Here is a 16,573-nt window from a genome sequence, read left to right as displayed (position 1 = left end):
AACACAATAAGGCACAGAAAACAAATCGGAAGAAAACAAAGTTAAGTTCCACGACAGCGAGAACTGTTCATTTCTTATTGCTGTCTTTCTAAATGCTCTCCAAATTACTCGTTCAACAAATGCTAACATGTTCCTGATATTTTTTATTTAAAGTACTTGGAAAACTAATGTGAAAAATCATGTTAGATGTACTAAATTTAATTAAATATTACTCAATATGAATGAGGAGATAGAATAATATACCTGAATAATTTATGAACTGATAATTTTTAAGATTTAGACGTGGTTCTCAACCACAAGAACACGCAAACAGTAAGTACAGAATACTGGTTAGGAATAGCTTTAGAGTCAAGGTCAATTAGGTGCCAATCCTAACTGTTATTGCCTACCTGACCACTTGCCTCAGTTTCCTCATTTAAATCCACTGTATCATAAATTTGATATAGGAATTTAACTGGATAATAATGCAAGCCAAATATTATTATAATAGTGCCTGACATCCAAAAAGATACCTGTTATTGCTTATACCAAGAAGTAAAAAATATGAAGACAGACTGGTGTTTCTCTAATGGTTCAAAAGTGGAAGAGGTAAATTAAAGTTAGAATGGTAGGTAATGACTTCAGAAAAGAAGTATTCTTAAGAACTAATCTTAATATATGGAAAGGATTTGTTATAGGATTGTAAAGGAAAAAAAAGGATGTTAATGAAATGAATACTTCTGGTTGCAAATCTATGAAATTTCCTGCAAATCTGTTCAATTCCACTACCTTCAGTACTTTGCTGGAATAGTCAACTAGTGAAATGAGTTTCTGGCTTCCTTTCTTCCAAATTATAAATGTTCATACTTCTTCTAATTTCCTAATATTTCTTGTTCTAAAACAAGTCTTTAAACATTTTTGATGGCTCACCAGAGATTTTAGGATGAACTTCAGACTTTTTAGTGTAGATTTATAGTTTTCTGATTCTGCTCTAGTATCATACCAACTGTCCCAAACTCTCCTCTATTTTTAAAAATGCTTAGATGTGTGAAGACATTTTTAAAATGTCCCTGTGAACGATCTCCCCTATACTTCCCAATAAAGATTCATTTATCTTTGTTATCAACCATCCTTGATGGTCTGTACGCAAGATTAAACAATGAAACAAATATTTAAAAAACCTCTTACCTAATTAGATACTTATTCAAAAATATTTACAGTGGGCAAATAAATTACTGTATATTCTTACAATGAAGCACTACACAGCAATGGTTCTAGTGTATAATTATGAAGTCCAAAATCACCAAATTTCATTCTGAAATACTGAGAGGTTAGTAGGATTGCATGATTGTAAAAAAAAAAAAAAAAGTCGCATAAAATGATGGTCAAGCATGTGTAACTGATTGTATAGATCCTTACAGGCTACGGTAAGCATTTTAAAAAATCTTTAAATAGGAAGTTAACTCATTTGCCTTAAAAAAATGAGTTAACAGCACATGTCCATAGTTCCTATGCCTCAGAAGGCTGAGGCAGGAGAACATAAGTTTAAAGACAGCATGGGCATCTTAGACCCTGTCTCAAAACAAAACAAAAAGGTTGGGAGTTAACTCAGTGGTAGAGTACAGCTTGGGTCAACCCAAGCATTGCAGGGGTGGGGAGTATAACTCAGTAGTACAGTGCTTGCCTAGCACATAGGAGATCATAGTTTGGATCCTCTGGCAACAAGCAACACACACAGTGCATGTGATATGACTTGTTACAAATTAAAGGAGGGCAATACATTAAAAGGAGATCACTAAGAAAGCTATTTTAGCAACCCAGGTGAGAGATGAGAATGGTAAAGGAAAAAAGTGGATGAATTTGACACTTGTGTAGGTAATACTGGGCTTGGCAACAGACTGAATATTGGGGTGAGAGGTCAGTTCCAGGGAAATTTCGAGTATATACCAATGGTAGCCAAGGAAACCTAGGAGGGGGAGGGGAAGATAATCGATGTTTACCATGAACATATTAAAATCTGACATACCTACAAAGTGGAATTATGTTTGGGATAAGGGTGGTGAATTAAAGGGGTAAGCCTGGGATTGAATCCCAACTGTGAAAGAACTCATTTCTCTAACCCAGTGGTTCTCAAAGTCTCTAAACCAGCATCATCAGAAATTTGCTGGAAGTACAATTTATAATTTAGGCCCCATTCTAGACAAATCACAAACTTTAGAGGTGAGGCCCAGCAATCTTAAATACACAGTCTGATTCTAATAGTTACTAAAGGCTGAGAACAGTACATATCAATAGTTCCTATGCCTCAGAAGGCTGAGGCAGGGGAATCCTAACTTAAAGGACAGCCTGGGCATCTTAGACCCCGTCTCAAAACAAAACAAAAAGGCTGGGAGTTAACTCAGAGTACAGCCTGGGTCAACCCAAGTACTGCTAAATAAATAAAACTGAAGATTTGGTGCTTAAGCTGGAAATCAAAACGTCTGCCAGGCAACTGTAATCCCAGTGGCTAGGGAAGATGAGGCAGAAGGACCATCGCAGGTTCAAAGGCAGCCTCAGCAACTTAGTGAGTCCCTAAGCAACTTGGCTAGACCCTGTCTCAAAATAAAAAATAAAAAGGGCTGGGCTACAGAGATGGCTCTGGTTAAGCATCCCTGGGTTCAAGCCCCAGTACTAAAAAAAAAAAAAAAATCTTTTTTTTTGAGTTGTCAGAATACAGATGGGAAGTAAAACTGAGAAACATGAAAGAAACTCTGACCAAGTATATTGAAAAATCTTAGCATTTAATGAGTTAGAAAAAGAAAAAGCTTTCAGGGAAAAGGTAATCTACTTTTTCAGAATTTGTGCCTAAATTCAAGATGAGGTCTAAAAATGCACATTACTTTCATTTTAAAGTAATGTGTAAAGTAATCTTAAGAGTGATTCTGGTAGGTCAGTGGGGCAAATGAAAGGAATAAGAAATGGCCAGGGTTATGAATAGAATACGACTAATTAACAGATAAAATAGACAATCTTTTGGAAAATTTAGCTACAAAAGAAAAGAGGGAGAAACAGAATTGGTTTTGACAGCTGGATGTGGTGAAGCACATCTATAATAGCAATGACTTGGGAGGCTGAGGCAAAAAGATGGCAAGCTCTGGAAAGCCTCCAACACTTAGTAAGATGCTACCTCAAAATAAAAAAATAAGAAGGACTGGTGATATAGCTTGGTGGTAAAGTGCCCTGGGGTTCAACTCCCAGTACCAGAAGGGGAGGAAAAATAGGAAAAAAATTTTTTTAAGGTGGAAGCAAACATTTAAATGCTAACAGGAATCACTAAGAAAGGGAGAAGTTAAAGACACTGAAGTTATTAGAAGAAATTATTAATTGTGTAAGATTCCTAAGAAGTCTGGGATCCAGAAGCACAATCCTGCGTGGGTACTTGAAAGTAGAAAATATCAAGACACACACACACACACACACACACACACACACACACATATATATATATATATATAGAGAGAGAGAGAGAGAGAGAGAGACAGGTATGAAGCTGTATAACTTAAGGATATTTTTTCAAGACTATTAGCATCTATTTTTTCTGTAAGGTATAATGCAAGATTATTACCTAGAATAAATGGGTTGGAAGTCAGAAGAATGAATAAGTAGTTCATGTGGAATGCAGAAATAATAAATACAGACTGCTTTCCATACTCCTTAAGAGCAGGGATACCGCTTAGGTTTATTTCCCCAGTATTTATCACAATGCATGGCAAATAAAAGACCTTCAAAAATACCAAATATTGACTTCAACATCCTGTCTTTTGCAAATTGCATTGCTAAAATAAGTTCGTTTAACAGTACCTTGAATAATTTCTCAACTTCTTGGTCTGTAATTACATTGAAACATATCCATAAGCTCAAAATATTTAATGGAAATTTAGTGGCTTAGTTTTTCTACAAAGTTAAATGTATTTCACTAATTAAAAAACAAAATTTAAATCATTATCCAAACTATTACATTTCTCAATCTTTGGGGGAGAAACTCATTATTCTAAAGTATGTTCAGAGGCCATTTCTTACTACAATTCTGTCAGGGTGCTTCTATTCATGTAACACTATAGTGATTTGCTGAGGCTTTTCTTCAACTACTTCTTAACAGAGGCATTTTTTAAATCTCCTACCCTAAAGTAGTAGGATTTGTGTTCTTTAATCCTACAAGGAAAGTAAATATAAAACTCCTCAGCAAATGTAGTCTTCCTATGTACAAAATTCCCTTTCAAAAATAAAACAATACAAATACTACAGATATTCAATTATATCTTTTGAAATAGTTTCAACTACTTGACATCAAAAACAAATCTCAAAAATAGGTGAGCTCTTACAAGTTGATAAGCCTTTGTCAACAGGGGTGCTTGACTTTAGGAATCAATATATCAGATGCCTGTTGTAACTTAAAACCAGCCAAAGCATCAAGCAAATTATTACTAGTAATGCCGACGCAAGTGGGTTCAAAGTCAGGAAACCAATGATTCCTTTGACACAGGAATAAGAAGTTTCATTAGGAAGCATGACAGTAACTCTCAGTCATCACTTTTTTCTTCAAAATTACAGAATTACAAAATAAACTCAAATATGTGAGGTTTTAGAATATTAAAAACCCTGCTATAGAAATGCTTCACTTTATTTAACTTAGTTTTTAAAGGCCAATGTTTCTTTGGAAACAGAGATTTTCTGAAGATTTATTAAAACATTAATTTCAGGGCTGGAGTTGTGGCTCAGCAGTAGAGCACTCTCTAGCACCTGCAAGGCCCTCAACACCACATTAAAAAAAAGGTATTGTGTCCAACTACAAAAACCAAAATATTAAACAAAAAAACATTACTTTCATCACATGTTGCCAGTTATTTTCAGATTGGGAGCAGGTATATGTATGGAATGTAATATCCAAATGACCAGAGTTAAATAAACTGAGTGTAATTTCTTCTGTTTTTGTCAGAGTAAAAGAGAGTCTTTCCCCAGTGGATAGATAACAGCAGCCCCCCTAAATAAAAACATATTTTTTTTACATTCAGCAGTATGTAAGAAATGCAGTCTTTACATATAGTATCTCATTTAAATTTCATTATGTATATTTAATATTAAGGATATTTTATCTTCTACTGGGCACACGTGGTGCACACCTGTAATCCTAGTGACTAGGGAGGTTGAGTCAAGATAAGTTTAAAGCTAGCCTCAGCAACTTAGCAAGGTCCTAAGCAATTTAGTAAGACCCTGTTTCAAAATAAAACTGGGGATGTGGCTCAGTAGTTAAGCACCCCTGTATTCAATTCCTGGTATTAGAAAATAAAAATTCTATCTTCTACTTTACTAATGAGGACACCAAAACCAAATGAGGTCAATTAACAAGTTGGTAGCAGAGCTCTACCATTAATTAACTTCATTACACTGCTTCTGGTTTATTAGAAGTATCAAGTCTTGCGGCCTAGAACACAGCAGGGAATCAAAAAAAAACAAAAACAAAAACCTGGGAATGAGACTGAAAAGTATATTCAAATAGCTTTGTCAGTGGTTATGTTAACAGCATTCACTTTGAGTGCCTTCCCTGTAGTTAAGTAACAAAACCATCCCAAAATCTTAAGGGTGTCAAGCTATTGGTTATCATTGTTCTTTACAATCATCTTTTTGTTCAACCTCCTCTTCAGAATTCAAATATTTTATATTTCCAATTATGCAAGTATTATAATTATTAAAAAATTGTTTCATATTTATGGGTTTAAAAATGTGACTAACAAGCAATGAAAATAGAACAAGAGGGAAATAGAAGACCTATAAATTTCAGCCTACCAAAACATGTTTATATAACTTTCCTTCACAAAGAAAACAGTAGCAATATTTACCTACATCACAGAGTTGCAACAAAAAGTAGTATTAGCAAATGAAAATACTAAGTAAATAATTATATGAAATGCAATAAAGCAAAGTACCATTATTAAGTGAGGTTAATCTTGGTGGCTGTGGTCACAGTAGGCATCCTTGCCTACTGTGGACCATTGGACCAGAGTGGGCTAGCAACCCTTCCGAATCTGGGAAGCAAATGGTACAGCACCTGCCTATAGTGCTAAATTAAATAAGACTGGGAATGGAAAGAAGGTCTGCCTGACCATTTGCTTCTGGTTCTCAGCATTCAATATTGCACACATGCAAACTAATCCAGATTTTCTTAGAACAAAAATACTATCGAAAAGAACGATATATAAGAAGAAATCAGAAATGAAAGTTTTAGATAAAGCTGAACTCCATTGTATAAAAACTCTTTTTTTAAAGAGTCTCACTGTGATCTAGTAAACTTTCATTTTCATATAAATATACATCAGAAACCAAGTTCTCTGCAGACAAGATTCAGAACTTATTTATTCATAAAAAGGTATAGATTTCTCTTCATTTTTTCTCCTTTCAAGAAATTCAGCTGCAAATGGATATGTATATACTTATATACACATATTATATACATCACCCTTGACAGTTCCTATAGCACCGAGTTTCTCCTTTGTATTACTCAAAAAGACTTGTTTCTACCACAAATTGTCCCTAACAGGTCTTCCCACGCACTACCCAAATTCATGAACAATTCTCTTCAAAATTTCAGTCTTAAATGCAAATATAAACAGATCCTTTCATCACTGCTGGGGATACATGTCAACTGAAGAATGCTTTCCTAGTATGCAAGAGGCCCTGGGTTTAATCCTAGCAACACAAACAAAATTCCTATCTCAATCTGTAAAACAAAATTTATAATTTATTAACACGGCATACAAGATAGTTTCTCAGGTTCCTATAGTCCTCCTTCTGTTCTTTTGCCTGGCAAACTCCTATGCAATACAAGATCCATTAAAGTTTTCTCTGTGAGGCTTTCTCCAACTCTTAAGCAGCTAGGGGCCTCCGAATGCACTCTTTGCCATAATTCTAAATCTTATTTTAACATTTTCACACTATACCAGATTTCTTCTTTTTCCATGCCACCTTTCCGTATAGAACTAGGAATTGAATAAACCTTTGGGCACTCTACCCCCAAAGCCACATTCCCCAGCCCTTTTATTTTTATTTAATGACTTTATTTATTTTGTGATGCTGTGGATCAAACCCAGGGCCTCACACATGCTATGTGATAACTCCACCACTGCTACATCTCCAACACCTCTCCCTGCCTCTTTGTGTTATTTTTATTTTGAGACAGGGTCAAGTTGCTCAGGCTTGCCTCAAATTGCAATCCTCCTGCCTCAGCCTCCTTAGAATCACAAACATGTAGCCCACCATGATCAGCTGCACCAGACATATATCTACCCCATAACCACACTGTTGTGAATTAGTTCCAGGTAAGAGACTCCTCAATCTTGACATTATCTGGCCCTAGTTTCTTAGAATTAAAAAAATAAAAAATAAAAAAAGTTTGTTTTCAAATTTCTTATGACCTAAAAAGATATTTTGGAATTTCCCAGGAAACTAATATTTGGTTATAACATACATTTTTTTTTTGAAGAGTAAAGCTGAGAATAAAATTTTTATCTAATTACCTTACTGTATTAAAGCCAAAAATTATAAAACCCTCAGGAATTGACATTTATAAAGGTTAGACAATTTAAGTCACAAAAATGCTCTTATAACTGGGCTGGGGATGTGGCTCAAGCGGTAGCGCGCTCGCCAAGCATGCGTGTGGCCTGGGTTCGATCCTCAGCACCACATACAAAGATGCTGTGTCCGCCAAAAACTAAAAAACAAATATTAAAAATTCTCTCTCTCTCTCTCTCTTTAAAAAAAAAAAAAGCTCTTATAACTGATTCATATAAGTCTTCTTCAGCTCCCAGATTCAGTCTTGGGATTTCAAATTTATGAGCCATGATTACCAATAAAGCCATCTCTTAGGCCAAAAGAGGCATTCAGGAAAGAAAAGCCATAGGAAACAGAATAAAAGTAGAGGAGAAAAAAGATGGCAAATTATTTCTACTATTACTACCACCATTACCCTTTTTAAAATTAAATATTGAAGATTCTTATTTAGAATATCTTATAGCCCAATAACTACTGGACATTTCTTTTTAAAAAGGAGCAATAGGTCTTCAAACTTTCAATAAGTTTCCAATGAAAAGTAGTTTAACATTTGACTTGTAGCTCATCTTTTACAACTTAGTCCATACAAAAAGGATACCTGAACGGTTTACCTGAACATCTGGATTATCCTGAGGAAAAAAATGGATTCAGGTCCATAAATCTACTATATATGAAAACCTCCAAGTAAAAATAGAGAATACAAAGCTTTTCCACTTTTTGTAAAAGTGATAACTACAAGAGCCCAGTGGGGTCACATGGGTAGCATCCTGTAACCAAAACATTTATATTTATGCAATAAAACAAGAATATTAACATTTAAGAAAATACATTTAAAAATACCTAAGTAACTAGGTTTTATTGCCAAAATGAATAAGAAAAAGCTTAGAAGCCTTTGATTTCAGAACTATGAAGTATTAATTTTACTACTTCTTTCCCAATACATATGTTGTTTGAGATACACTCAAACTAGTTAGTGGCAGAACTCACCCTAAACCCACTTCATTGACCAAAGCCAAATTCCACATATATTTTTAACCATATTTAAAGTAGTTTGCACACTAAATTTATTTGACAGTCAGGATAGTGGGAGGTGTCAAATCAGATGGTTTATGCTGGGAGTGGTCAAAAACATCTGTAATCCCAGAGACTCAGGGATGCTGACATGGGAGGACCACAAATTCAGCGCCCACCCCAACAACTTAGCTATAAATGCTTGAAACTATGTCATTAGTGAATCTAATGATGTAAAAATTTCAAATATTTCTCATTAGAAGTCTGGTGAGTGAGAGAGAGGAACTTTCAGACTTAAAATAACTCTATTACCTTTTGATCAAGTAAAACTGCCTTATATTTGAATTCCTATGTGGCATTGATGGAGGAATCAACCCTCTATGTGGAACTATATCAACTTCTGTCAAAAATAAAAGTCAATTACTGTATATAAATAAATCTACTGGTGGGGCTGGGGTTGAGTGCTTGCCTCACACGTGTGCGGCCCTAGGTTTGAACCTCAGCACCACATAAAAATGAGTAGGTGAAATGAAAGTATTGTGTCCAACTACAACTAAAAAATATTTTTTAAAAAATAAATCTATTTGTGCACTTACTAGAAAACACTTGACGAAACTGTCCTACTTTTGGTGTCAACTTTCTAAAACCCCAATGGAGAAATTCCTTTCAGAAGTCAGTTCTAAGAAAGTTTGTCATCATGAAAAACTGTTATACCTCTTCCTTTTGAGAAAGGATGTTTAGTGTCTTAGAATCCATTAAAAACTTAAGGGCTATCATACCTTTACCAGGACTAGCATTCATTTAACTTTTTTGCTAATATTTACTTATACTTAGCTAATTTGCTTCTGTCGTTTCAAAAATCTTTATTCAAAATGAGGTGTGTCAGCACCCTACAGAGTATAATTATTTACAATAGGTGGAAACTCACAGTATGACTGGTATAAATACAAAAATCTAGACCTAGAAAACCAAATTACATACTAGGCATCAAGATCAAAAATGGGATTAACACCTAATTTACTCTGATTATATACAACTACTTGCATGAATAAACTTGGTAAAACAATTCAAGCATTCATTTCCACAAATTAATTTCTAATTGTAGATTTTTATCTACTTTATTTGGCTAAAATATAATGTTTTCTGTTGCAAATCAAAAAGACAAATATTTGAAATTTTTACATTATTAGATTCACTAACAATCTCTCCCCCCCCCCCGCTTTTTTAATTTTTTTAATTGTAGACAGACACAATGACTTTATTTTATTTATTTATTTTTATGTGGTGCTGAGGATTGCCTCATATATGCTGGGCAAGTGCTCTACCACTGAGCTATCACTCCAGTCCGTCTTTCCCCCCATTTGATTACCCAGATTTTAGTTTTTGCTGACAATTATTCCACAACCTAATAAAAGAGAAGTTTCTAATCTTCCTGAGTTCACGTATATGTGAATCTCAGTAGTGAATTACAAAACATATACTAGCTTCTTCTTCTTTAAAAAAAAAAAAAAATCTGAATAAGATCCCTGGTAGCTTCTGGTACACCTTATCTTAATCTTGATGAGGCATGCAAATAGCAGCTTCAAGATTATATATCAAGAAGATGACACTGTTATTAGAGCTATGGCTTACAAACTAACTAAAAGACTTAAGGCCCTAAGAAAGTCTCAGTTCCTCCCCAAGGTACCACAAACCCACTTGTGTCATGCTTTGTTTATAGACTGAATAATTCACTATGATTTTTCAGATGTTTTCAGTAGAACTTTAAATTCATTTAAAAGCATTTATTTAAACCATAACCAATGGTGTGTGTGGGGGGGTGTTCATAACAATGTTTTAAAGTTAAAAGGGACCAATTATTTTAAAAGGCAGGGATCTATCACTTCACTGGTTAATAACAAGGTTTTAATGTGAGATGGTCCTAAATATGACACCTGCCTCTATTTTTACTAATAGAAATGACCTTGGGAAAAGCCTTAACTATGGTAAATACGGATCCACTGTGCTCTACATTGGTCAGAACTTTCCTGGAAACCTAAGTCAATTTCCTGTATTCACAAGGTGGGAGGAATAGAACTTGGCCTAGGACTTCTGGGGAATTTTTAAAATGTCTAACATTTGGGGGTTTATCTGGCAGATTACAGGGATTAGAGGTTGGGTTCAAATTACACACTGAAAAATGGCAGAATTAAGAAGTTAGGGAGAAGCAAACTTTGGCTACATTTTAGAGGACTTCCTAATCACAATCACCCTATACTCAAATAGGCTGATTAGGAAGGTAATCATAAAGTATTCAAACACAACGACTGAAGCTATAAGACCACCTACCTAGCATTTAGTAGAAAGCACACAACATAGGAAAACATACAACTTCTTTCCCAATTTTAAGAGATTGAGGTGACCATAATAGTTCTTGTGCTTTTATAGTTGTCATTTAATTATCATAATAACCCTATAAAATAAGCACCATTTTTAAAGGAAGAGGACAACAGTGAGAACAACTAACTTAAGTTGATCATGGTAACATAATGTGTAAATGGCAAAGCTGACTTTCAAGCCCAATACATCTGACTCATTTTGGGCTCCTTTTCACTGTCTCAGCAGATCTCAACCTTGACTCACAGCAGAATCACCTCTTGAACTTAAAAGAGGAATAATGGTCAATTTAGAAGCACTAGTAAGTTCAAATGGTTGGAAGGTAGCACATTGCTAATACAAACAAATTTGTAAGTTTAAGTGCAGATACAAAGTTCTATCAATGACATAAGAATAAAATTATCTTTTATAAGATGGTAAGAATTAAAACTGAAGACATGGTTGACTAATAGCAGCTAGTTTAAAACAAACCTGCTGGGCATAGTAGTGTATGTAACCTAAGCATCTCAGGAGGCTGAGGCAGGAGGATCTCGAGTTCAGAGCTAGCCTCAGCAATTTAGTGAGGCCCTAAGCTGTTTAGCAAGACCCTAAGCAGTTGAGCAAGTCCCTGTCTTTAAATTAAAATATAAAAAAGGGAAGGGGATGTGACTCTATAGTTAACCATCCCTGGCTTCAATTTCTAGGAAAACAAAACAAAACAAAACAAGACATAATCCTAAATTTAGTATAGAACTAATCTTAATCCTATACAAGGATAGTGAGAAGAAGCTAGGTAACAATTGCTAATAGTATTCCTATTTTTGAAAGTATGCATTGGGATTCAGTATTTGTGCTTTTCTTTAAATAAGTCCAATCATATAGTTTTGCCATCAATCAACTATTACTCAAAAGAACAGCTTATTCTTTAAAGGAAATGCATTGCACATATTTGCAAGGGCTCAAGTATATATATGTATACATGTATGTGTTTTAAAATATTATAAGGTCCCATTAAGTCCAAACAAAGTACCCTTAATATTTTATTTAACAAAGAAGCCTCAGGGATCTTATTTCTAAAAACTTGATATAAAGTACTAGAAAAAAACAATAGCAAATACTATTCACTAACATATATACTAATTTTCACATAACTAAAATTTCTACCAAAAAAATAGTCCACATCCAAGAATTAAGAAAAACCCATTTCACAGGTTTACTATGGCACTTTGACCCCTGGGAGATAAAATAATAATAATAATTCTTTTTAATAGAAAGTATTCCATCCTCAGCCAGGTGCAGGGGCTCATGCCTGTACTCTCTAATGGCTTGGGAGGCTGAAGCAGGAGGATTGCAAATTCAAGGTCAGTCTCAAAAATTAGCAAAGCCCTAGCAACTTAGTGAGACCCTGTCTCAAACTAAAAAAATAAAACAGGCTGGGGATGTGGCTCAGTGCACTTTTGGGTTCAAACCCTAGTACCAAATAAGAAAGTATTCCATCAGATGATCATCATCATGTAAAAATCAGTCAATGAATAGTCACAATGTTCTCAAATACAAGCACTTGATAGTAGTGCACAAGCCTAAGAGGTATGTGTAGGAAGAAACCTCAACCTCACTGAGCTCCTTCTTCAAATAAAATTAGGCACAGCCAGATTAAACTAAAGATAAAAATTTCTACTCTTTCTATTCATACTCATAACAGTGGTCTTCCTTCTCATTCTATAAGAAATCCCCATCATCAAGGTGATATGCTAAGATTCTCGCATACATTCTTTTAAGAATATACTGAAGAAAAGGTTTTCAGTGGCCTCTCTTCTAACTAATGCAAAGGAGAAAAAAAATAAGATGGTGTAATTGGATATATAAAATCTGTAATGAAAACAGAACAGTAGCTCTAAACAAATTAGAATAATTTAGTTGGGCACAGTAGTGCATGCCTATAATCTCAGCAGCTCAGGAGACTGAGGCAGGAGGATTTTGAGTTCAAAGACAGCTTCAGTAATTATCAAGGCCCGAAGCAACTCAGCAAGACCCTGTCTCTCTAAATAAAATATAAAGAGCTGGGGTTGTGGTACAGTGGTTAAGTGCCCCTGGTACCAAAAAACAAACAGAAGTTAGAATAATTTCATAATTATTTAAATTGTATAAAATAAATATTTTTAAATACAGCTGGGCACAGGGGCACACACCTGTAATCCCAGCAACATGGGAGGGTGAGGCAGGAGGATCCAAGTTTGAGGCCAGCCTCAGTATTTAGTGAGACTCTGTCTCAAAACAAAAAATAAAAAGGGTTAGGGATGTGGTTCAGTTGTAAATGCTTCTGGGTCCAATCCCTAGTACAAAAAAAAAAAAAAATTAAATATAAAAAAGACAAAGTGTTAACTAGGTCTTACAAATGTTCCAGAATGAGCCAGGCATGGTGGCACATGCCTTACTCCCAGCAACTCAGGAGGCTGAGGCAAATGATCACAAGTTGGAAACCTGCGTAGGCAACCACTTAGCTATATCTGTCTAAAAATAAAATAAAAAGAACTGGAATATGTACTGTATACCGTGGTAGAACACTTGTAGAGTGTGTACCAGGCCCTGGTACTGCCAAAAAACAAAAGGTTCCAAAATGACACCATGATTGTATATAATGAAAAAGACTATCTTTTCTAGTACTAATAAAATAATTACTACAGAGGTTAAAGATGAGAAAAGTCAAAGAAGTGCACACAGAGTTCACATTCCTTAATAATACAGTCCCCAATTTAAGATAGTTCAGCTTAAAAATTCCCAACTTATGGTGTACAAGTGCACCCACACAACCATTCTTTTTCACTCTTAGTACTTAGCATTTATTATAAAATAGGCTTTGTGTTAGATAAGTTTGCCCAACTGTAACCTAAGTGTTCTGAGCATATTTAAGGTAGGCTAAGCTAAGCTATGATGTTCAGGGTGCTAAGTATATAGCATGTTTATATGACCTGGTAGTTTTTTTTCTTAGTTCATGAAGCTATAACTTCATCTTAAATCAAGGAGCATCTGTGTATGTAATGCCTGGTTATTAATACCAACTTTTGAGAAACTCACATATACATGTTTGAGAAAAGACAAAAATAAACCAAAAATTTTTACGTTTGAATGATTTCTCCCTTACTCTATTACAGACATTCATTGAGTACTATTATTTTTATAATAAAATTTCAATTAAAAATATGCTTCAAGATTATAGCCCATTAGAATGAAAACTGATTTATCTTTGTATATACAATATTTACCTGGTTCCTCCTTAATGATTAGGGTCTTATTTTCTTCTGGATAGGCAACAGGTGGCTGCATCGCTGAGCAATCTTCTAAATTTGTTTCATTATTAGGTGGTATATTATAAATAAATCTCTTTGTAGTTTGGTTTTTCCTCCTTGTTTTGCCAGTGTCTTGAATTCCCTGGGAGACCATGTTATTCCAAATAAATACTTTTGTTTGACCTTGAGATTCATTTTCAGCCAATTCAGGAGAACCATCCTGGACCCAATTACTGTCATTCATTTGGTAGTTTTCTATTTGGCCCTCGTCGACATTACAACCATCATTTTCAATTTTTATATTACTTGCCAAATTGGTAAGATTCCGTGTTGCCCAAAAGCTGGCAATTTTTTGATCCCGTGAAGACAGACCATCTCTATTAACTGGTTTTCTGTTATTGTAGTCCACAACTACAGACTCCGGAGCTTCTGATTTAATGCTTATATTTAAGGCATCTTTAATGAAATTTCGGCAAGTTTGAACAACTTCACTCATTTGAAGGTAGCTGGCCACTGTCATCACTTCAATGGCATTTTGGCTTGTGAGCACCAGGTTACCAGAATACAAGAAGTCCAAGATGACTGAAAAACCTTGAACTGCAGCAATATCTAAATGGGTAGTATTGTTTTGGTTAGGGCTTTCTTTGTTTGAAACGCAATATAAAGTCTTAAAGAAACGGCTGCCTGCAACCAGGATGTTCTTATGAGCTTTAAAGATTTTCCCGCTCACCACAATGCTGACATCACAAAGAATGTCTTTCTTTCTCTGTTCATCTAGTTGTCGAAGAAGTTGATAACAATAAGAGTTCTCATTTGGCCTACTATTAAAGTCACAGTACCCCTCCTCTGATGGAATTTCTGATTCCTGTAATTGAATAAAAAACATTAATATTACATTTTATTTACATTTTAAAGTCCTTAACACGAGGAAAACATTTTCATTACCAATGTAAGTTTTTAAAATGTACTAATCAAACAATGTTGTAATCATCATGCCTTGAGAATAAAATGATCATCATCCCAAATATTGAAAGGAATGGAGTGAATAGTATGGTGCAACCCATTGCTATTAAAAGATAAATGGAACGTATCTGACAGGATAAGCAAGATTTCATTGATTTTTCTTTTCAAATATAAAATAAAGACATGATTTGAGAATTATTTAAAATTAAAATCAAAACAGCAATTATTTTCTTAAGAAACTTTCATTTATGGAAATCAAAATAGTTTGCTTAATCTCTTAACAGGAAAGCAGCAATCTCCTCTATGACAAAACATAAAATATCCAAGTTATAATACAATGGACATATCACCTAAGGTCATAAAACTATAAACTGCATAAGTTAACATTTCTGAATTTAAAAATCTTATAATTTTGCTTATCAATCTTATAGGTATTCACTACTGTTCAATTTTGCATTGCTCTAGGTGAATTCCTATACAATAATCAAAATTGTGTGGTTCATTATAAAATATGATCTAATTTCAGAATGCTATTTGTACTCTAGTTATTAATCATGTGTTCTTGGAAAAGTCACTATCCCTGAGTTGTCTTCTTAAATAACAAAGCAGAACTACAAATATTAGTTTTAACAACCTTATGACTTTCTTCATTCAATGACTAGGCTGGTAAACTTCCTTCAAGCAGAGCTATAATATCCCTATAATCCTACATAGTGCTTTGCAGTTATTAAACTTTGCTAAATAACTAATCTTTTTTTTCCCAAGAGAAAAACTGCTAAGACATTTCTAGTAGAAAGGATGACAGAAGCTGAGCATAATGGTGCATGCCTATAATCCCAACAGCTCAGGAGGCTGAGGCAAGAGGATACCAAGTTCCAAGCCAGCCTCAGCAACTTAGGGAGGCTCTAAGTAACCTATGGACCCAGTCTCAAAAAAATAAAAAGGACAGGCTGGATATGTGGCTCAGTGGTTAGGCACCCCTGGTTCAATCCCGGGTGGTGGAGAATAAGGATGACTGAAAAGGCTGACCTTGAGTGCTAAAAATTTTTAAGTGCTAAAATTAAGTGCACAATAAATGAAGCTACACACACACATACACACACAAAATCTATTTTATGAGAATAGAGAAAAACATGGAAAAATACAGGTCCAAAAAGGACCTGAAGAGAGGAAGCAGTAGTAAGGAAGATAGGACTGCAAAAGAATTCTTAGAAACATTATTCTAAATGGTTGATTCTTAATCACAAAACTCCATTTATCAAGGAAGCTGAGGAAGAATACAAGGTTAGCCTTACCAATTTCAGGAGACCCTGCCTCAAAAATAAATAATAAAAAGGACTAGAAATGCAGCTAAATGATAAAGCACCCATGGGTTCAATTCCTCATACCAAAAA

At 34.6% G+C, this 16,573-nt stretch overlaps 1 protein-coding gene across 1 annotated transcript in view; it reads right to left on the bottom strand.

Moving 5' to 3' along the window:
* Zbtb10 (zinc finger and BTB domain containing 10) overlaps positions 1–16,573 on the bottom strand; it is a gene marked incomplete at its 5' end in the record, with an annotated part of 37,027 nt that overhangs the window by 10,120 nt on the left and 10,334 nt on the right. Inside the window, one exon of the mRNA XM_015485717.2 lies at positions 14,193–15,081. Coding sequence (XP_015341203.1) covers positions 14,193–15,081 — 889 coding nt within the window. The remainder of the gene's footprint in view (positions 1–14,192; positions 15,082–16,573) is intronic.

The sequence above is a fragment of the Marmota marmota genome, unplaced genomic scaffold, assembly GCF_001458135.2.
Source record: "Marmota marmota marmota unplaced genomic scaffold, marMar, whole genome shotgun sequence".
Lineage (NCBI taxonomy): Eukaryota > Metazoa > Chordata > Mammalia > Rodentia > Sciuridae > Marmota > Marmota marmota.
The sequence above is the reverse complement of the archived record's forward strand: the minus strand, read 5'-3'. Positions and strand labels throughout refer to the sequence as shown.